This window comes from Spermophilus citellus (genome assembly GCF_964194105.1).
Source record: "Spermophilus citellus genome assembly, chromosome: 6".
Lineage (NCBI taxonomy): Eukaryota > Metazoa > Chordata > Mammalia > Rodentia > Sciuridae > Spermophilus > Spermophilus citellus.
Genome location: NC_138187.1, coordinates 94,297,768 through 94,319,682, shown reverse-complemented (window position 1 = coordinate 94,319,682; position 21,915 = coordinate 94,297,768). Strand labels below are relative to the sequence as shown.

The following is a 21,915-nucleotide window of genomic DNA, read 5'->3' as shown; positions in this document are numbered from 1 at the left end:
GAATACACAGAGACCTTGAGGCAGGTCAAATAAATATTAAATGCACTTCTCAGCTCAGTACAAGCTCATATGTTTTGTATTTTGTGGTTATTGGGCTTAGTTTACATTTCCATTGTAATTTTAAGTTTTTTTTGTTGTTGTTTATTTCATGTTCTTTATCTACATTTTAGAGGGATGTTGCGATTACCAGTTCTGCCAGATTCAAGTTTTAAATTAGTGGTTTTACATGTAAATATTTTTAAGTGGTTTACAAAATTTGTATGAGAAATATATGATTAATACAAAACTCATATTGCTAAAATGTTATCATTTTCCCTAAAATTTATTTTCCTAAAGTGTTAACCTGAGCCAGACACGTTGGTACATGTCCATAATCCCAACAAGGAATCCCAGAGGCTTAGGCAGGAGAATCTTGAGTTCAGAGCCAGCCGCAGCAACTTAGGCTAAGCAATTCAGTGCAACCCTGTCTCTTAATAAAAGTATAAAAAAGGACTGGGGATGTGGCTTAGTGTTTAAGCGCCTCTGGGTTCAATCCCTGGTACAAAACAAAACCAAACAAAAAGTTAACCCAAGAAGGAATTTTATTAAACAGCATATCTTTTGTAAAAATTTGTAACTCACGTATTTGCTAAAATCTGTGCTATACATAAATTTGAGAAGTTACTTTGAAAATCATACTGATAGCAGTTAAATATTGGAACATTATTTTAGAAATATTTCTTGAGAATTTTTGGAGGGGAATTATTCTTGAATGCTGGGGTGAGTGGAGGACCCTTGTAGACCCTACCCTGGAGACTAGAGTGTAGACGATATCCAACAATTTTCTACTTATTAGCAAGGTTCAGGAAAAGTAAATGTTTTGTGTACTTAACTTGGTGTCTACGATGCTACTCACTCATTTGACCCTACTCAAAATTCAGCTGAGATGTTGCTTCTTCCCATTGCCTTCCCTTGACTTTTAGACAGAGACTGGAGTTATGAGAGAAGATATGCAAAGGCATGAAGAATGTGGCCCAACTGGGAACTTAAAAGTTAATGTTTTCACTTAACTAATAGACATTTTGCTCTTATAGGTGAGATTTTCCTTTTTTCCCTCTTCGTAACAGTCCTTTAGGAATTAAGTAGTTATAGGACATACCTAGTTGATTTTGCTTGAAATACAATGGATGTTAATGAGATGATAAAGCACATATTAAAATACATTGATAATAGCATATGATAGAGCTTAAAGGCTATTTGTAATATAATTTCACCTATGGGTATTGCCTTCTCTACAAATTTGGAAAATTTTTGAATAGGTAGGATTTTATCTTGTAAAAGAAAAATTATGTTATTTTGAAGAAGCAATTATTTTAAAATCTCATATTACCCTAGCCATTTATACAATTTGATTATTGTTTTCTCTGTGGAAATTTGAAGCTTTTTTGTTGTTGTTGCTGGGGATTGAACCTGGTGCCTCGTGCATGCTAAACATGCACACTAAAACTGAGCAACGCTTTAAAATTTGTAAACATGTTATGTTTAAGAAATAGAATACAATATTATATAAAATAAGAGTTTAGGATAAAAGATATTTACTTTGAAAAAAGTATGTTGGTACTTGGTATTACAGTTTCACATTCATTCATTCATTCATTCATTTATTTTAAAATCTTTCTCTTCTACAGGATTCTAAACTACCTTCCTCAGTTCGCACCACACTTCTGGAACTGTTTGGTCAAATAGAAAGAGAATTTGAAAACCTTTATATTGAAAACTTAGAATGTGAGTATCTCATCTTAAAAAACTTTTAAAAATATATTTTTCTAGTATAGATGACAATACTTTTTTAAATTTTTATTTTATTTTTTTTTAGTTGTAGTTGGACACAATACCTTTATTTAATTTATTTATGTGGTGCTGAGGATTGAACCCAGCACCTCTCACGTGCTAGGTTAGCACTGTACTGCTGAGCCACAACCTCACCCCACCTTTATTTTAGACATTTATTTTTATGTGTTGCTGAGGATTGAACTCAGTGCCTCACACGTGCTAGGCAAGTGCTCTATCACCAAGCTACAATCCCAGCCCCTTAATACACTTTTATAACTTTGTACCTGTGTGTAGAAATCTTTTTTTTTTTTTCTTTTTTTTTCTACTTGATCATGGTGCACAATTCTGTGTGTAGAAATCTTGAGAGTAAAATTTGTGGATAGGTGTTCATCACTGTATTAATTTTCTATTCTACTATAACAAACAGTGGCTTAAAATAACACAAATTTATTGTTTTAGAGTCATATAGGTTTGACATGATTCTCACTAATATCAAGGTCTTGGCAGAGCTGTGTTCCCTTCTGGAGGCTCTAGGGATGAATATTTCCTATTTGTTGGTATGTGACAGGATTCAGTTCCCTTGCCAAATTACTTGGCTCACAGGACCTCCTCTCTCCCTTAGTGATGGAATCTCTTGTTGTCTGTCTGACCCAGCCTTCTGTATGTCCTCCATTCATAAAGATGTTTTCAGATTGAGCCCTCTGGCCTGTTTTTCAGCCTACTCTATCTATCAATCTAAGTTGTGATTTCATAAGAAATAAATGCATTTTATTTTTCCTCACCAAGTAAACTTAAATTGAGATGACTTTGATGCATGTTTTTATTATACTATCATTTATAAATTTCCTAAAATGCATATAGTACCTAACCTATTAAACATAAATCAAATACATTTTTAATTAGCTTGACTTTATTTTTTCATTTTTAGTTTGGAAGTAATGTCTACATATACATACAAAATATCAATAAAAAGAGAAAAAAGATATCTACCATTTTCCTTGACCTTATTGAACTTTTTAAAGGAAACTGTGTTTTGCATTTTTCACTTTTAATTCTTCTGTGATTATTTCTATAAACATATGTTATTTACTTCTAGTTTTAGATCTGCACAGTGAAGGCTGATTGCATTAATCTTTCATTATGAAATGTTAGGAACTAAACTTCATAGAGTTTCTGTTTATAAATTTTTATTATGCCAGTATAAATATTATTCATTTTTTCATGTTTATCTACAAGTTGATTCCAAAAATGAAATATTAACATGCTGCATTTGTATTATTAAACTGTTGTTCACTTTATAACTAAATAAACTGATTAGATAAGTAGTGAGAATATAATCCTGTGTCACTCAGACTTTGCTGTTGGAAAATATATAATGTTTTAATACTGGATTTTTTTTTTTTTTAATTCACGTTGAAAATTTGTAGAGGGAAAAGTGATTCCAAGTAGGTGCCACGTATGGCATCTTAATTCTAAGAGTTTTTTTTTGTCTGTCTGATTTTTAGATAGAGTTTTAGCACTCAACTCAAATTATTGAGTTTCCATTGTGATCTAAGGCCTTATGTATTTTATAAATTCATGTAGTTTGTACAAGGAACTATAGGATTATGCTGGGCATGGTAACACCTGCTATAATCCTAGCTACTGGGAGGCTGAGGCAGAGGAGCGCAAGTTCAAGGCCAGCCTGGGCAACTTACTGAGACCTTGTCTCAAAATAAAATAGAAAAAGGGACTGGTTAGCTCAGTGTTATAGTACTTGCCTAGCATGCACAATGCCATGGGTTCGCCTCCCCAAATCATAAAACAAACTATATGATTACAAATTACTGAGACTGAAAGGCACTTTGAGTTTGCATTGTGTAGCACTTAATAGTTTTGGTGGCTCCTTACTATCCTTAAGATAAAGTTGTTCCGACTGGGTGTGGTATAGAGCCTTCAGCCCTTAGCTTAGTTTTGACCTTACCTCTTGCTAACGTTTGACCAGACCAGTCTCCTCATAGAGTCCTAGGAGGCTGCATTGTGTTGTGGCAAGGATGTAGGTTATTGAGATGGGTGGACCAGGTGTGTCACATCAGTAGCTTTGTGTCCTTAAACTTTTTGCTTCCCTGGCCCAGTCTCTTCTCTGCTCCCCAGTATGAATAAAAGTGTAGACATGCAGGTCTGCTCTTGAGGATCCATATTTCTTTCTTTTTTCTTTGCTTACCCTGTTCTTTATTCCTGGAGTCCTGCCTTTTAAATGTCCTAACACCCCATTATGCTGTAATTCCTAGTTCATCAGGAATTTTAATATTTCTTATATGTGATTTGTTACTTGGAGATTATGTGGTGTTATATACCATCAATTACATTGTTAATTGTGTTTTTTCCTCATTTGCTGTGTCTTCAGGTAGACTATTTCATTAAATTTCAGACAGTATCAGAATAATATTTTTAAGTATACAGAATAAAGCACAAAGGAATTATGTTAAAAAACAATGTTGAAATGCAGGTACTCTGCTGAGAGACCCTTAAGAGTCGTCTCTTCATGGGGTAGCAAGAGTGTAGGAGATTTATTTTATTTTGTTTTTGGTACCAGGGATTGAACAGGGGTGCTTAACCACTGAGCAACATTCCAAGTCTTTTTTATTTTTTGAGACAGGGTCTCTCACTAAGTTGCTTAGGGACTTGCTAAGTTGCTGAGACTGACCTTGAACTTGTGATTCTTCTGCCTCAGTCTTCCAAGTTGCTGGAATTAAGATGTCCATCACCACACCTCCTGAACTTTTTATTTTTTTTTGGACTGGTATCTGGAATGATGTCTTGAGTTATTGGAAATTTGTGATCTTGCTTTTTTAGTATTATTTCTCTTTATTTAGACAACAATAACATGTAAGGTTTTTATGTGTACAAGTTTTAGAAGTGGTGAACATTTAAACATAAAAAAATTTTACATTTTTGAAATTTTTTTTTTTCATTCTTAGTGCGTAGAGAAATTGATACTCTTAATGAACGTTTAGCTGCTGAAGGACAAGCGATTGATGGAGCAGAACTGAGTAAGGGCCAGCTCAAAACAAAAGGTAAGGTGAATGCTCCTGAAGTATTCTCTTATAGATCATTTACCAAGGAAATTTGGGATTTAGTGAAGGATACTTACTCACTTGCTTTTTGCTCTCAGCAAAACTTTAGAAAAATATGTAATTCAGGTGTGGTCTAGAGGAATAAACCAGGGTGCTTGGGTCCTTGTTCCATCTCCTCTCTGAGATCCATGTCATCATGGGCAAACAGGCCCTTCTGCTTTCACTTTCTTTCTGTGTAAGACAAAGATCCACTTTGCAATGCTGTGGTCCTTGGGTAGTTTGATTGTATTTGATTGTTGATTCTCTGTCTCTACAGCCAGTCACAGTACCAGTCAGCTTTCTCAGAAACTAAAGACCACTTACAAGGCTTCAACCAGCAAGGTATGCAGGGCTCTGGCTCTCGAACCAGTCATGTGGTGTTTAAGGTGTGCAGATGTGTACTTTAAATTGCATATTTTCCAATTAGAAATGTGTAATAGAAAAAGATAAATGTCTGGTTTCTAGGAAAACTTAATCTTTAAAAGAATATCATGTTAAGAAACTAAAGAAAGTAGACACATAGACACTAAGTTACTCTAATACTTACTGAGATCAATATGTTATGTATTAGTAAATATATTGTCTGTAGAGGAAAAATATATTTTCTGTTTTTAATTGGCTTGACATAAAGGCTCTGAGTTGGAAAAAGCAAATAAATAGATATAAGATAATTAAAATTATGTTTGGGCTAAAGTTACCATTATCTTTTAAAAAATCTTGTAAGAGAAAGATGAGGAAGTAAAGGTCTGTCTCTGAGGAAAATAAAGGGCATAAGTTCAGGGAATTTAGCTTTTAAAGTATTTGTGCTGATGTTGAAATGGTAAGGATTTAATTGTTTGGAAGTCAGTCTATGATGAAGCAATGTTTTGAGGTAATTTTGTGTGCATCTCTAGTTTCAAATATTTTGAGTGTGTAAGATAAATTACCTACTCATGGTGAATGTACATTCCTTTGGCTAACCCTGAGGGGAAAAGTTGAAATTTGCTATGATTGCATAGTTACTGTTAGCTTTTTATTTTTCCAATTTGTTCTCTGAACTTAAAGTTGTATGGCATGACAGCTACAGTGACATTACTTATAATGAATAGGGAAAAATCAGTGTTTCTATTATTTCTTCTTATTTAGAAGTTTTTGGTAATTATTGTTTAAAAGGGAATAGTGTTGCTGACATTTTCTACTCTTTGCTTTGATAGCACCTAGAATGTAAGTTGCTAATTTTTTTGGGGGGGGGTCTTATATTATCTAGCCCACATTGTTTTGAAATTTTTAATAAATTTAACTTTTTTTTCAAAATAAAGTGTGAAATTATGTTTTTCCTCATTTGATTTCTTGTTGCATTATCTTGAATGACTTTGCTTATTCTGGTGCTTAACAGTTGTATGTGTACAATGTGCAATCTTAGAATTCTAAAACTTTCTGATTGTTTCTGAAGTAGAGGAAGAAATAATTATAAAAAGTTATTCTTTACCATGAGCAATAAAAAATAAGGTTTGGACAAAGGTAAGGATATGTACAATAATACTCTGCTTTAAAAAATATATTGGAGATATTTAGAGACTTAGTCATTTAAGGACTAGAAATTCATCTGAATTTATAAGAAACATTATACTAATGATTTTTAATAGCATTTGCACACTGTGTGTACTCATCTTAAGAAATAACATTATCTGAAAATTGAAGAAATAATTTAGTAACAGAATATATTCTGATTTGTACTACAGCATGGATTCTTGGTATTAAAGCTAAGCATGAATGCAACAAGAAAAATGCTACAATCTAGATTCATTACTTTCCTTCCTTCTGACTCAGAGCCATGAAAGGCAAGTAGCATGTTTGGTGAGATAGTGGGAACACAAGTGTATTAAGTAAACCCAGAAGAGGTTTTTCCCCTTCCTGGGTGGCTAATGGTGTATTTCTAATGCTACATTGGGAGGGAGGTAAGATAGTTTAACCTGCAAACTACTTTAAAGAAACTTATGAAATTGTTAACCAGTATTTTTATAAAGTATCTTTCATTGTAGAAATAATAAAAAAAAACCCTTTCTGATTTTTTCAAAAGTGCTTTAGATTGCATCTTAGTTGAAATGATTTAGGATAATAGGCCTAGGCATCATTTAGTTGCTTTTCTGCTGCTTTACTATAAAGTTTGAATGTTCCTTCTAAGTAATTCAGTCTGTTTTGTTGCCTCTTTTTGATTGTGACTAAGTCAATGTTTTAAAGAAAGAGTTAAAGTTAATGGATGGTCAAAATATAGTGGGCATTTTGGAAGATACACATGAGATGATGTTACAATATTCATAAACAGCACATTATCTTCTGCTTGCAAAACAACACTAAAAATATAGTTGGACTCTCATGGTGATAGTGATAACCCCTCTATTCTTACTGTAGGAAGGGGATAAGTGAAAAATGTGGTTTCTTATAAAACTATTATTTGTATTAGAAATGGTGAGAGACTTGGAAAATGAAATTTACTACAAGTTACTATGGGGAAAATTGTATGTGGTCTTTAACTTCACTCTCTACTAAAATATTGTGATATTTGGTATTTAAAGGACATTTTATGTAAGCAAAAACACTTTGTTAAATTGTGGAGAGATCATTTTGCTGGATTGAATAGGTAACAACTCTCAGAAAGAAATGAAGTTAAGCAAGTCTTTATATTATCTGTCAAATTTAAACTAACTCAGACGGAATCTGTGTATATTATTGGTAAAAATGTCAGATTCTTCCTCAAGTATTTTGCTTTAGTCTTTCACTGTATCAGGGAAATACTTTGAATGGCACATACCTGAATTGATGTAACAGTGGATTGTGCATTTTTATGTTTATTTAAGAGTAAATTCAAACACAATTTTTAGGGCTTTGCCAAACTAGTGTTGAAGTTGTATGATGCCATCAATTTTTGACTTTCACTTGGTTTTATGATTTCATTATTCTGAATAATCTACAATATTCTGATTTATTTAAAAGCTAAGAAGGTTTTCTTTTATCTAAGAGCACTTTAAAAACCAAATTTCAAAGACATCTTTTTTAGTTTCTTCCTTACTCATTTTATTTTTCCTTATAAGAGGAAACGAGAATTGTTTGTTGTATGTCATTATATGAGATAATATCTTCCTATGTGTGTACCTCATTGTCTGTATTATTTTCATGTTTGACTCCCATTAGACTGTGCGCTTCCAAAAGGCCAGGAGTCCACGTGTTGTTCAGCTCTGTTCCTCCATTTAGTACAGTGCCTGGCTTTGAGCAAGTGCTCAATAAACAGTTTAAAACAAATCTGCTCATCTGTTAAAAGTGTCGTCTTTTTGTTCCTCTCCCAGCACGGGCTCTTTTTCCCTTCTGATAAAATATGATTGGTGTAAATGATCAAAAACAGAAAAAATTAAAGATTTTCATGGAGCACAATAATATTAATAGTTCAGGTATTCTTCCTTTTTCATGTCTGGTTGGCTAGCTAGCTCTTTGTTTTTTTAAAAGAATTTGGAAATTTTGTCTGATGTTTCATATTTGTGGAAGAGTGACTTAAAATGCCTACCTACGCCTTTCTTCTGTAGTAAGAATTATTTACCTGACTCCAGTGAAGTGGGGGAAGTCTTCCTTCTCTGTGATACCCAGCTGAACGAGCCTGACTTACTATGCAAGGTGTTTCAGTTCTGTCCATGCTTTTGTTGTGTTCCTTTAGTGTTTACAATATATGATTAAGTGATTTATGCTTTTTTCAAGAGATTATTTTTGTTTTTCCTTTGTAACTTAGAAAAATTCACTTCAGTAAATGTTTAAAAATGCTCCTTCCCCTCTTAATTTTAGATTGTCTCCAGCTTTAAGACTACCACATCAAGGGCTGTCTGCCAGCTTGTAAAGGAGTATATCGGCCACAGGGATGGTATCTGGGATGTCAGTGTTGCAAGGACACAGCCAGTGGTACTTGGGACCGCCTCTGCTGGTGAGTTGCACCCTGATCCATTTGGCTTATCGAGATGTGACTTTGCTTGTAAATTGACTGAGGTAGGTGACTGTCAGGAATCAGTGGCCTTTTTGTGTTCAATGAGTAGGATGACAGCCAATGGTGGACTTGAATTTCTGAGGAAGGAAATACTTGAATTTAACTTGGTGTCATGTTAAGGAATCAATATTCACTTATGGCTGCTACATAAGTGGGATTTAAAAAATGTTAGGTATTTTTTGGTTGACTTTGTTCCTGTTATTCATAGCCAGATATATTTCTGATTTGTAGGTAGATTTGACATTTCTTTTTTTTTTCACTAGTGAAGTAGAGCTCAGGGAAATGCACATTATCTAGGGAGCTTAGCTGGCAGTGGAGACTGGTGTCCCTCAGGGTTTGCCTGCGTGAATCATGGGGTAGGGTGTTAGAGAGAGACTTCTTTCTTCTCACTATAGCAAGAGACTTTATGGAAAGCTAAGGTGGTATAGGTATAACATAATAGCCCTTCAGATAAAAATTGCCAAAATTTAAAATGGTACTCAGTTTTTTGAAAATGATTTTCCAGCATGTGAGAATTTAATACTCACTAGACTTTACTTTTTTTTTAGTTTTATTGATTTTTTTAGATTTATTGAATGCATTACAATTCTTATTACACATATAGAGTACAATTTTTCATCTTTGTATATAGAGTATGTTGACGCCAATTCATGCCTTTATACATGTACATTTTTTTTGCGCTACAATTCTTATTACACATATATACCACAATTTTTCATAACTCTTTGTATATAAAGTAGGTTGACACCCAATTTGTGTCTTCATATATGTACTTTGGATAATGATGTCCATCACATTCCACCGTCCTTGCTAATCCCCTGCCCCCTCCCTTTTTCTCCCACCCCTCTTCCCTATCTAGAATTCATCTAATCCTCCCATGCTCCCCCTCCCTACCCCACTATGAGTCAACCTCCTTATATGTTTTTTTGGGAATGGCTAACTTTACTTAGCATTATCTTCTCCAACGCCATCCATTTACCTGTAAGTGCCATGATTTTATTCTCTTTTAGTGCTGAGTAAAATTCCATTGTGTATATATGCCACATTTTTTTTTTTTTATCCATTCATCCACTAGGGCATCTAGGTTGGCTCCACAGTTTAGCTATTGTGAATTGTGCTGCTATAAACATTGATGTGGCTGTGTCCCTGTAGTATGCTGTTAAGTCCTTTGGGTATAGTCTGGGGAGAGGGATAGCTAGGTCAAATGGTGGTTCCATTCCCAGATTTCCAGGGAATCTCCATACTTCTTTCCATATTGGCGGTACCAATTTGCAGTCCTACCAGCAGTGTATGAGTGTACCTTTTCCCCCACATTCTCGCCAACACTTATTGTTTTTTGTCTTCATAATAGCTGCCATTCTGACTGGAGTGAGATGATATCTTAGAGTAGATTTGATTTGCATTTCTCTGACTTTACTTTTTAAAGGTAAAATAGAACATGATATACTTGTATATCAGTGAAGAAAAGTTCTGTCTCTTATTTGAAATGATGTTCATACATGAGCATTTCATGTTGCTTTCGATATTACAAATAAAACATGAAAAGATTCTAATGTTTCTGAAATTTTATTTGGAGAATTGAATATTCCATTGAATATTCTAGAGTAGTAGAGTCATAGTTGCAAGAAATAGTAGTAGTAGTGTAACTTTTATTTTTTGTGTATCTTATGTTTTTTTTTTTTTTTTTTTTTTACAAAAAAGACTGTAAAATTGATGATGGCTATGTTATGACACTTTTATTTTGATTTTGCAGATCACACAGCTTTGCTATGGAGCATAGAGACAGGGAAATGCCTTGTCAAATATACAGGCCACGTGGGTTCAGGTAAACATTTACCTAAATGAGCAGTGTTACTTTTGGATTTGTTTTTTTAAATCTTTCATGATAAAGTCAACTATATTCATAGAAAGTTATGTATTTGACAGAAAGTTTTACTATTTTGGTTGTCAGGGACATTGTGTTATATTGAGACTATGAAAAATTTTGTGCCTTTAGCTTGGTTGGACTTAATTAAGGGAAAAGACTAGCTCCCTAAACAAAGCACATGTCGTATATTAGTCTACATTTTATCTGATATTGTGTATAAACCATATGTAGGAAATTTTGTAATTGATTTAATATATGCATTTTTACAAAATATGTATCTGTTTTAGAAGTTTACTTTTAATGATATTTTGGATATATTCAGGCTAAATAAAGGATACACCTTATTATTGTGCTTCGTGTCTGTAGTTAATGCTATCTACAATAACTCTTTTCTGCCTTTTCAGTTTTAACCGGGCATGAACCAGCGTCCCAACCAAATTTTATTTCTCACTTTTCTCCAAACTGCCCTTTGAGTTTCTTTCTAACTTAGAATGTCCTCATCGATAGCCTCCATCAGAGGCAGGCTGCCACTCACTCACCACCTCTGCCAGCTGACACTGTACCCTTAATCTTTGTAGAGACTACAGAGCCAGAGTTATCATTGTCTTTAGCTTGTACAAAGTTACACACTTGGGTTTGTTTGGGTGCCTTTCTGTCCACTTCAGTGGTCCCATCCAGGCCAGGGCTCCAAGTGAGCTGCCCTCATCTCTTCCCTTCGTAGGATCTTTTATTTTTCAGTTCTTCCTCTTGTCACCTGTGTCTTCTGTCTCTTGCCATGGGCCTTTCCTTCTCAACATATAGACAGGCTCATACCTTTCCCATAGTGAACATCTTCTCTCCATGCTGCTTCCTTACCTGTTTTCCTTTCCACCTTCTATCCCACATACTACATCTGTGGCACTATTGCATGGCCTGCAATTTTCTTACACAATGCCTGGGATATATATAATAGGTGCTCAAAATATAACACAACTCTGGTAAAAGAATAAGTATCGTTTTCTGTTTCTGTGTCTTCAACTCAAATTCATTCCTTAAATATATTTGTTTATTTCTAGCAAATACATTGCTTAAATTTATTACTTAAAAGTTATACACACTTTTTAACATCTCTTTCCCCCAGTTATCTGTATTTTAATGTTGAGATTAAAAATATCTTCTAGCATTTTTCATTTAGTTTCTTAGAAAAGTAATTCTAATGGCATAGCTACAAAATTTCATTGGAAGAGATAACTGATTGAGGTGTGGTACTCCCACTACATTCTGTGTAAGGGACTGTACTTTCTTTATGAGATGTGGAAGTGAGGGTTTGACCTTCCCAGAGCAACTTGAGTTCAGCTCATTTTTGACTGACTAGCGATGGTTTTAGTCAGTAGTAAGACCTAGGATTTATTTGAGGAGAGAATCCTAAGTGGGTGGGCGGACTCAGGATTGCTTTAGGAGCTGAGCAGTGCTATTAAGTTGACTGTGGCCTCAGTGTGCTGGGTTATTGTCCTTATGCTTGCTATCTTGTTAACCACCCATTGAGATATCTCATTTGCAATCAAGGAAGAAAGCAAGGGGAGTGAGGTGCTGAGATTCTTTTTTGGCTTCAACTACTTTTTTAAGAAAATGAGAGCTTCCTCAGAAAACCTTCATTGAACTACCCTTTTTATGTTGTTGAACTCTTGAATAAGAAAAAAGTAGAGGTTATCATCACAGTTTAACCCAGTTCTTTCCCTGGATTGGAGGAGTTCACTCATGGTCTCCATTTGTCTTGAATTGATTGGGATTCTGTATGCTGGGAAGGAGAACAGAGTGGGGCCTGTCATTTGGGGACCAGTAGGCAGCGTCTGCACACTGGAGTTTGCCTTTGCCTGTTGTCACAATGATGTTTTCTTTTTTCACCCTGATTTTATTTTTAGCTCTAAATACTAAAAAGAAATAGATTATTGATGTTCTTTTTTTGGTGTTTCCTATATTTAGCAATCTGGTAGTTCTAATACATTTATTTATAATTTAATTGAGTGAGAGGATTTAATATTGAACTATCATAGTGCCTTTAATTTTTAATTTTAGCTTTGCAAATATATATGTGGCTAATAAGTACTGATGAATTGTTTTGTTACTTTAAACTTGTGTTTATAATATTTTTATTTTGCAGTAAATTCTATAAAATTTCATCCCTCAGAGCAGTTGGCTCTAACTGGTATGTTGGTTTTTTTTCTCTTTAATTGAACAAAATTATTGATAATAGTAAAACAACTATAAATATTCTTTTATTGGTAGCATCTGAATTATCCATGGCTTTTATGAAAGTTAGGCATTTTATGAGTTAAATGAGAAATGAATAAAGAGTAGTACTTTTAAAAACCAGTAGTGGATCACAGATTCAATTACTTGAATTTATTGTGAGATTAAAATTAGTTCGTTTTTTTTTTTTTTTCCTTTTCTCCTCTTCTCCTTCCTCCTCCTCCTCTCTTTTTGGCAGAACTGGAGATTGACTTCTAAGCATACTCTACCACTGAGCTATATTCCCAAATTTTTTATTTTTATTTGCACATTTTGAGGTAGGATCTTGTTCAATTGCCCAGGCTGGCCTTGAACTTGGGATTCTCCTGCCTCAGCCCCTGCAGTAGCTGGAATTATAGGTGTATACTACTGTGCTGTGCTTCAATTTGTAATCTTCTTAAAGTCTTTTTTATAAAGCATTTTATTATTGCCTTTGATAATTTACAGTAAATTGTAATATATGTATTTTGAAACCCTGTGATTACTGCTCTATTTCCTAATCCTATATGTATCCAAAGTAAAGAAATGAGAAAAAATAATAATGAGATAGCAATTTTCTAGACTCAGCACATTTTCATTCCTTTCTAAACAATTTACTTATACTGTGGTAACTTGGATTTCTCATATTTCAAATAGTGGTTTAAAAATTATAATTACATTTGTTGCTTTTGGAAAGTAGCATTATTTTCTGAGGATTTTTCCTAAAAGAATTGCAAGAAACCTACAGATATTTTGGGGTTACTGTAGATAATCTTGAAGGGTATATGTAGGCTTTTGATAGATTAGAGGTCTGCAAATCTTCCATAAAGGACCAATTAGTAAATATTTTTATCTTTTAACCAGAGGGTCTCTGTTGAAACTCCTCAATCCTCCTGTTGTATGAAAACAGCAGAGACAATGCACTGTTGAAGGGATGACCTTTTACTTACCAAAATGGCTACCTGGATTTGGCACAAAGGCCAGATTTTGCTGATCCCAAGATTCAACCCAAAAGTTGAGATGACTGGGTGCTTCATGCAGGTGGAATTGTTTAAGCAGGGAGCCCACATATGAATACTTTTAATGTGTGAGATGGAGCAAGTCATTCAGTCTGGTGAGGGGAATATGGTGGGAAGGTTAATCTGAGAACAATTTTCACAGGCCTAGACCATCATAGCTAATTTATGCCTTAATAAGTATTTGAAGACTAAAGTAGGCAAGGAATTTATATTGGTGGGTTGTTGTATGATTGGAAAAAAGGGTAAGGTGGCAAGGAGACCAGTGTGTTGGCTATGTCTCGATGTAATACACCAAAGGATTAGAAAGGAGGGGTGAAACCAAGAGATGCTTAAAAAAGGTACTGATGGAAACATGGAGATAATTAAAGTAATGGGGATAGAGAAGAGCATTAGACTGCAATTCTGTATATTATTGATTTGAAGAAAAATTGGGCAGTAAGTTGATTTCTGCCATAAAAATATGCTACTGTCATCATATGTAGTAGCTTCTTTAGGAAGCTCTGCAGCAGTGAGGAGAAGATGAAGGCCCAAATGATTTTTTTGAGGGGTGAGACGACACCATTCTGGTAAATCTGAGAGCCTGTTCTGGGTCTTGTAGTTCTACCCTTTGTTTTCACTCTTGGTCAAAGCATTTCTTTCCAAACTTTGGGGAAAAGAGAAGAATAGGGAGGCAGCACAAATAAGTAACAGTAACAGGTACCTGGCAAATTGTAAAGTCCTATAAATTATGAATGCATTAAAACGTCTTAGGTTGCTAAAACATCTCAGAATCTATTTTAGTCACAAGCTATAGTGTAATAAAATTCCTATTAGATAGAAAATAAAATCTACATATTTGTAAATTTTCTCTGAACCTCCAAAACTTTCTACCCTAAAATGAAAGGGGAAGTATTTTTATAAGTAATCATAATCCTGATTTTGTACATTTACTCCTTTGAATAGAATTGTGTAGTCTGTGAATTAACTATATATTTATTGCACCAAGTAATCACTAAATTAGAAAAATCTGACTGAAGTTTTTTAGCCAGAGCATAGCAAAGAGCACATTTTATGTAAGATGTGTACATTGGGTAATTTTCCCCAATTTCTCTCTTCAGCTTCTGGAGATCAGACTGCTCACATTTGGAGATATGTGGTACAGCTGCCGACACCTCAGCCTGTTGCCGACACTAGTGTAAGCTCATTTACTTGCCCATAAAACTCAATATGGTCCTACTAATGTACAGTTCTGGACACTTGCAAATTTTAGAATACATTTATAGTATCTGGTGTGGATTGAATGCTTGTATCTCTCTGCAAATTCATATGTCGAAGCCCTCATCTCCAATGAGGCTGTATTAGCAGTTGGGATCTCTAAGGAGTAATTAAGGGTTGAATGAAGTCATGAGCATGGAGCCCTAACCTGAGGGCATTAGTATCTTTCAAAGAAGGTCACCATAGAGCATGTGTGTGCTTGCATAGTGTGCTCTTACACTCTCCCTTGCTCTGTCATTTTTTTTTCCTCCATCATTTGAGGAGAGAGAAGTCATCTGAAAGCCAGGAAGAAAGCCCTTACTAGAAACCAAATTGGCAGGAACCTTGATCTTAGACTTCTGACTTCCAGAACTGTGTGAAAATAAATTTCTGTTGTTTGTATGTCACACAGCCTTATGGCAATTCAGTATGACAGTTGGAATTAACTAAGATTTGGCAACAGAAGTGCTATGTTGATGTAAGAAATACCTAAGTGACTAATATTAAAATATTAGTTAATAGGTAGAGGTTGGAGGTATTTTGAGGTACCTGCTAGAAGTCTAGATTTCTGAGAAGGGATTGTTGGCAGAAATAGGGATGTTAAAGATAATTCCATTGAGGGCTCGGAAGAAAAGAGGAAAGCTGGAAAGAAAAGAGGAAAGCTGGAAGAAAAGAGGAAAGCTTAAAAAATATATATATATACATCACCATGCACACAATGTTAAAGGCCCTTCTGGTGAGGTCTCAGGAGGAAATGAGGAACAGATTATTGGGAGCTAGAGGAAAGATCAGTCTTGTTACAAAGTGCTAAAGAATTTGGCTGAATTGTGGCCAGGAGTTTTGTGGAAGGTAGATTTTCCAGTTTGGATATTTAGCTGAAAGGATTTGTATGGAAAGGATGAAAGGTATGACCTGGTTTCTTCTGTGTACTTAGAGTAAAACATGAGAGGGAGAGAGAAAAATTGAATTATTTTGCAAAAAAAGAACTAGAACTTGAAGATTTGGAATATTCTCAGCCTATCCCTATGCAAAAATCAAGAAAGTTTTTTCTGAAGAGACAATTAAGGTCATGGTTGAACAACTGTTTGATAAAGAAGTAAGGTAGATATGAACTGCAAATTTAGTCAGCCACCTCAGCAATAGTTAGGAATAGAGCAGAGATTATACTAGTAGAGACACTGCCATCTGGGAGTAAAGGAAATAGAGAAAATGAGATAAAATCAGTGAAGGCTCTCAAACTGTTGAAATAGAGCTGTCTGGCTGTAAACTGCTCCTCATCCTTCAAGACAAGGGAGGAAGAAAGACCTGAAAGTGATTTGGAGATTAATAGGGTCACTACTTTCGTACCACAGGCCCAGGGGACAGGGTTAATATCTTCTCAAAGGGTGAGACTTCTTTGGTTTCTGGGGTCCAGGATGACACTGCCCAGTGCCGTAGATGGGGCTGCCCAGATGAGGCCCAAGGAGACTGGGGTGTTGATGCCATCTTGGTGGTTTTGGAGGACAGACCATTGAGCTAACAAGGATTGTTTGGGGGGGTCTTAAGATCCGTGGAAATTTGCCTTATTCAGTTCTGGACTTGTTGGGAACCTGTTGTCCCTTTTGGAATGGGAATGTTTATCCTATGCCTGTCTACCATTTTATTTTGTAAAAATAAAACTTGTTTGGTATAGTTCATAGCTGGAAAGAAATTTTTCCTCCAGAAGAATTTTATCTGCAGTCTCACCCATACCTAATTTAGATGCTACTTCATTAAGACTTTAGACTTTAGTGCTAATGCTGGAATTAACATTAGAGCTAAGATTTGGGGGACTTTTGGGATGGAATGAATGTATTTTGCCATGTAAGAATGTCATGAAGTAGGGGCTGGGGTTGTGGCTCAGTGGCAGAGCACTTGCCTAGCATGTGTGAGGCACTGGGTTTGATCCTCAGCACCGCATATAAATAAGTAAAAAATAAAGGTCCATCAACAACAAAAAAATATTAAAAAAAAGAATGTTATGAAATTTGGAGGACTGGGGTAGAATGTTATGGATTGAGGTTTGTGTTGCCCCCAAATTCCTGTGTCTTAACCCCCAATGTGGCTGTATTTGGAGGAAGGGCCTTTAATTAGGAAGTAGGTAAGGTTGAATGAGGTTATAAGGCTGGGGCCCTATCCATTAGGGTTAGTGTCCTGAGAGGAAAGGACAACTAGAGCACTTTTCTCATGATGTGTGGACTCAGCAAGGAGCAGAATGTGCCAACCAGGAAGAGAAACTGCTCTGGTTGGTACCGTCGTCATGTTCTGCTCTCCAGGACTGTTTAAGAAGATAAACTGTTTGAGCCACTCAGTTTGTTTTTGTTATGTTCTGGCATATTTTATTTTGTTATGGTAGTTCAAGCCAAGACAAGACCTAAAAAGAAGTATCTTCATAAGATATGCTTACTTTAGCCTTACTTTCCACAAATATTAAACATTTATTATTCATTCTTTTAAATGTTATGTTTAGGTTATAATTCTTAGTGTATTATATATGTAAAAATAGACACCTTGTTAATCTTTTGTGGATTTTATTACCACATCAATTAATGACTTATGTGGCATCATCATTTTTATGTGGGTAAAATTTTAATGTAGGTAACAAAAGGTATTGCACTTTGAGAAGAAATAATCCACCTGTCCTTAAATTACTTTTGCACCACTTCATTCTGAGTCAGTAGATATATGATCACATGATGGTTTTAATTATTCTTTGAATGAAAATTATCCTTCCTAGTTTCTGTTGCACTGTAAATTTTAGTGATGTTGTCATCACATGGTTAGTCTCTCTCTTTGCTGCATAAGCAGGTTGAAATGGTGACAGCACATGATTTTATGTAGTCAGTGCAAGTCTGTGAGGTTTCAGTTTGTGTTGGGCTGTGATTGTTGTGAGGATGTCAGTAATCTAGTTTTTATATTTCTGTCTTTGAATATTAATTTACTTTTCTGCTTTGTAAATATTCTAAACATCATTGTATTTGGAGGCAGGTTAAGCAATTAATTCCGGCAATAAATGAGCTTCTTTCAGTTGAAAGGTCTTAACAGTTCATTTTTAATTGACTATGTAGTGGTCCCCCTTAGTTCACAGTTTTGTTATCTGAGGTTGCAGTTACCTGTGGTTAGCTACAATCTGAAAATATTAAATGGAGAAATCCATACATAAATAAACTTTAAATTTTAAATATTTTTTTAAAAAAAATACCATTGTTGTTATTCTATTTTGTTATTAGTTTTTGCTAATTAAACTTTATCAAACAAAAACACAGTATTTATACAGTTCAGTACAGTCTGTTAAAGAATCTGCAGAACCTCTTGGAACATATCACCCTCAGATATGGTAGGACAGTTATATATTTAACAGTTTTTTTCTTCCTTGTGGAATTCCCAACTTTTATGTGGCATACTTACATTGTGCATTAGGGGAAAAAAAATTAAGCACTGTTGAGGGACAAAGGCAAAGAAATGAGGGTGAGGATTAATGTTCAGAAAACTCACAAACTGAATATCAGCAGGATTGTTTTCCAAATAAAATTTGGAAAAACACCAATATTGGTAGAGGAAAATTTTTGAACAGTACTTAAAAAGCATTTAACAGTTTACTTGGAATTCTAAAATAACTTTGTTTTCTCTTCATTATTTTGCTTGCATTTAACATGACAGCTTTTTCCCTGGATAACTGCTATCTCCATATTTGGGGCTAATGTTGGAGTGGGAGGAGCTCAGTTTGAATTAAAGATGAGCCTGCGTTACAGATATTTGGATGGCTTCAGTGAGCTCCTGCCTCACCTCCTTGGTAGTAGGCAGTATCCTTCTGTAGTTATTGCTGGATGAAGATGCTTCTTAATTGAAATCAGCTTGTTTTCTTAAACTTTTGCTGGCCAGTCTTGACTCAGATTTGCTTAGCAATTCTAAACGTAGATTTTAAGACAGACTCTCTGTTAAAATCTGTGTTTGTCTTGAATCAATACAGTTTTCCCACAGATGTTATCTTTAAAATTTGCATCAGTGAGTTTTATTTGTGAGTTATTCACAGTGTTGATTTATTTAAGAAATATTTGGGTATGTAGAATAAAGAGATTTTAGATTACCAAGTAGATAGGTGTTACACATTTGTTTTGTGACATTCAGTCATTAAGTAGTAGGGTTAATGTTTTCCAACCCAAAGTGGGAATTGAAAGGAGTTAACTAAGTGGCTTCGAGTGTGGTCTTTGCTATGTTAAAACACAGATTCAGTGACTCTTTGATTTTGAGGACTTAGTAGATACTTTATCAGTATTACATTGGCAATTTCTGGACATTTTCTTAAAATATTGCTGTCAGTAAAACCATTAAACACATTAATTAGCTCTAAGATGGTTAAAAAAAACACACACATATATGTGTATGTATGTATGTAATTTCTACTCTTTCTAGCCCCTGCGCTTTGTCAAATGAAGGTTAAAAGAGCTTATAATTATTCTTAATACTGTACAGTACCTTTTAGTATCTTGTGTAGTGGAAGAATTACTTGTGTAAGTTGTTAACTTTGTTTCACCTTTTAAAACAGGGGATTCTGATAACCAGGAACTCCAGGGCTCCCTTCCAAGCTCCCACATGTCCACTCTGCATGTTCAGTCCCTCAGTTGAACTTTTAAGTGCCTCACACTAAATGTGACCCAAACCTCTAACATGATCTTGCTCCCAAACCCCCTCAGATGTTTCCTGTGTGAGGAAGTAGTTCTATTGTATACCTAGTTGTTTATTTCCTTCCATCAAAAAATATTTACTTAAGTAGCCTCTTGGGTTCACTGTTCTAGGTCAGGGTTCTGGTGGTTAACAAAACTCAGAAAATTTGGAATTCTATTAGACTCCTCTTATCCTCACCCTCCTTCACTTCTAAACAGTCCACAGAGTCTTACTGATTACAGTTCTTAAAGCCACATTTCTCTGTTCCTGGGATACTGCTTCTGTAGAAGTGTCCACTAGCACCTGCTATGTCCCCATCCAGGGACAATGCAGGTACAGATGAATAGGACTGCTCAGGAGCAGCTGTGGGAGTTGGGAAGCCTTACAGCCTAGAGGCCATTGCCTTCTGAATGGTTCCACAGGCAGCATCAGGGACAAGAGTCAGCCAGACACCAGACTGAGAGCTGGATGTTCCCAGTAGGAATTTAAGATGATGTGGACTTCCTCCTCCCCGCTTGGATGCAGCTTATCTACCTGGTGTCATTTTTATCTTAAGCAGCATGCCCTAGGAGTGAGGCACTCATTTCCTGCTGAAGGAAAAAGGTTTTGTCAGCCCTTTACTCTTCCAGTTTTACAAGCCATTATCTTTTTCCAGCCTGATCACGTGGTTGTGGCTTACCTAGTCTCTCTGCCTGAGGTGTGGCTGCCCATGACACTTCCTTTAGGTAGTCCATAAGGAATGATCTTTCTAGAATGCACATGCTGTTACTTCAGTGCCTTCCCCTTGCCTTCAAGGTGAAGTCCTTTCAAAATCCCTTCTGTTTGATGGCCCTTTGCCAGCCTTTCTAACCTTTTATTCTATCACTCCTTCCCTCTGCACCCTCAACTGAACTCAGTGGCTCTCGCTGCCCTGCACTTAACACATTCTCTCCTTTTCCTAGTGTGCCTCCTTCTAACCTACATGAACTCCTCATCCTGCACATGTTGCTCAGATGTGGCTTCCTTAAAGGGTTAGATCACCCTTGTGCATTCTCAACACGTCTTTCTCTTTTTCTTTATGGTGTTTAGCGTAATCTAAAATGGGTAATGTGTTGTATGATCATTTATGCTGAACTCTGTCACAAGATCATGAATCCTCTCTTCCTGGAGAAATCCCACCTCTGGCTAAATCTACTTTTTTTTTTGGTGCCTTTCCTGACTTGAGCAGTGAGCACCCTGTGGACAATCTGGGTTGATTTTGTGGCCCTGCACTGCTACCATTCCTTTTCCCAGCCCCCATTCTGCAACTGAAACTTTTGCTTCTTGGTTCTCTAAGAAGATGGAACCAGTTGGAAAGAACTTCTGTACCCACCTCCCCCTGCTTATGTGTCATGGCACCAGCTGACCTGAAGTCAGGGGTCATGACCTTGCCTCCATCATTAGGGTCCTCTTCGTTTTCATCTTCTTGCTTGGATGTTGCTCCAGCAATGATTCCCTCTGCCCTGTGTCATCAGAAGTTTCCTTTCTTGGGTCCTTCTCAGTAGCACATCTATCCCACAGCCTACCCAGAACCACCACTCCATTAGCCTTCTCATGCTGACCTCAGAAGTGTTACCTGTGCTCCTTTCCCTCCTGAGGCACTGTTCTCTTGGGCCAGCTTTGTGCCCCTGCCACTTTGTTGAGCCTTGTCTTTGACATCTCTCCCTGTTGTCCACCCAGTGGACGTTTACAGGCTGCTTCTTTGCCTCCTTCATTTTATTTCTTATCTGTGATCCTGTCTCCACTTCATACTATATTTCTCTAATTTTTTCCCTTCTTTTTGACCCTTGCTGTCTGGCTCTCTTCCTCTCCACACCTCTTTTTCATTTTGGATGCTCTGCCTGCTCACCTTTGTGTCGGGGTCTCCTTTCTCCTAACACTCCATGGCTCACCTGCTGTCCTCCCACACTAGTGCCAGGTGATCTCATTTAGCAC

General features: G+C 35.9%; 1 protein-coding gene across 3 annotated transcripts in view; it reads left to right on the top strand.

Annotated features, from left to right (window-relative positions):
* WDR37 (WD repeat domain 37) overlaps positions 1–21,915 on the top strand; it is a 70,276-nt gene that overhangs the window by 19,305 nt on the left and 29,056 nt on the right. For all 3 annotated transcript variants that reach the window (XM_081299641.1, XM_081299640.1, XM_081299639.1), the window contains 7 exons: positions 1,668–1,764; positions 4,773–4,868; positions 5,185–5,249; positions 8,718–8,853; positions 10,667–10,738; positions 12,921–12,965; positions 15,144–15,220. In XM_081299641.1, coding sequence (XP_081155767.1) covers positions 1,668–1,764; positions 4,773–4,868; positions 5,185–5,249; positions 8,718–8,853; positions 10,667–10,738; positions 12,921–12,965; positions 15,144–15,220 — 588 coding nt within the window. The remainder of the gene's footprint in view (positions 1–1,667; positions 1,765–4,772; positions 4,869–5,184; positions 5,250–8,717; positions 8,854–10,666; positions 10,739–12,920; positions 12,966–15,143; positions 15,221–21,915) is intronic.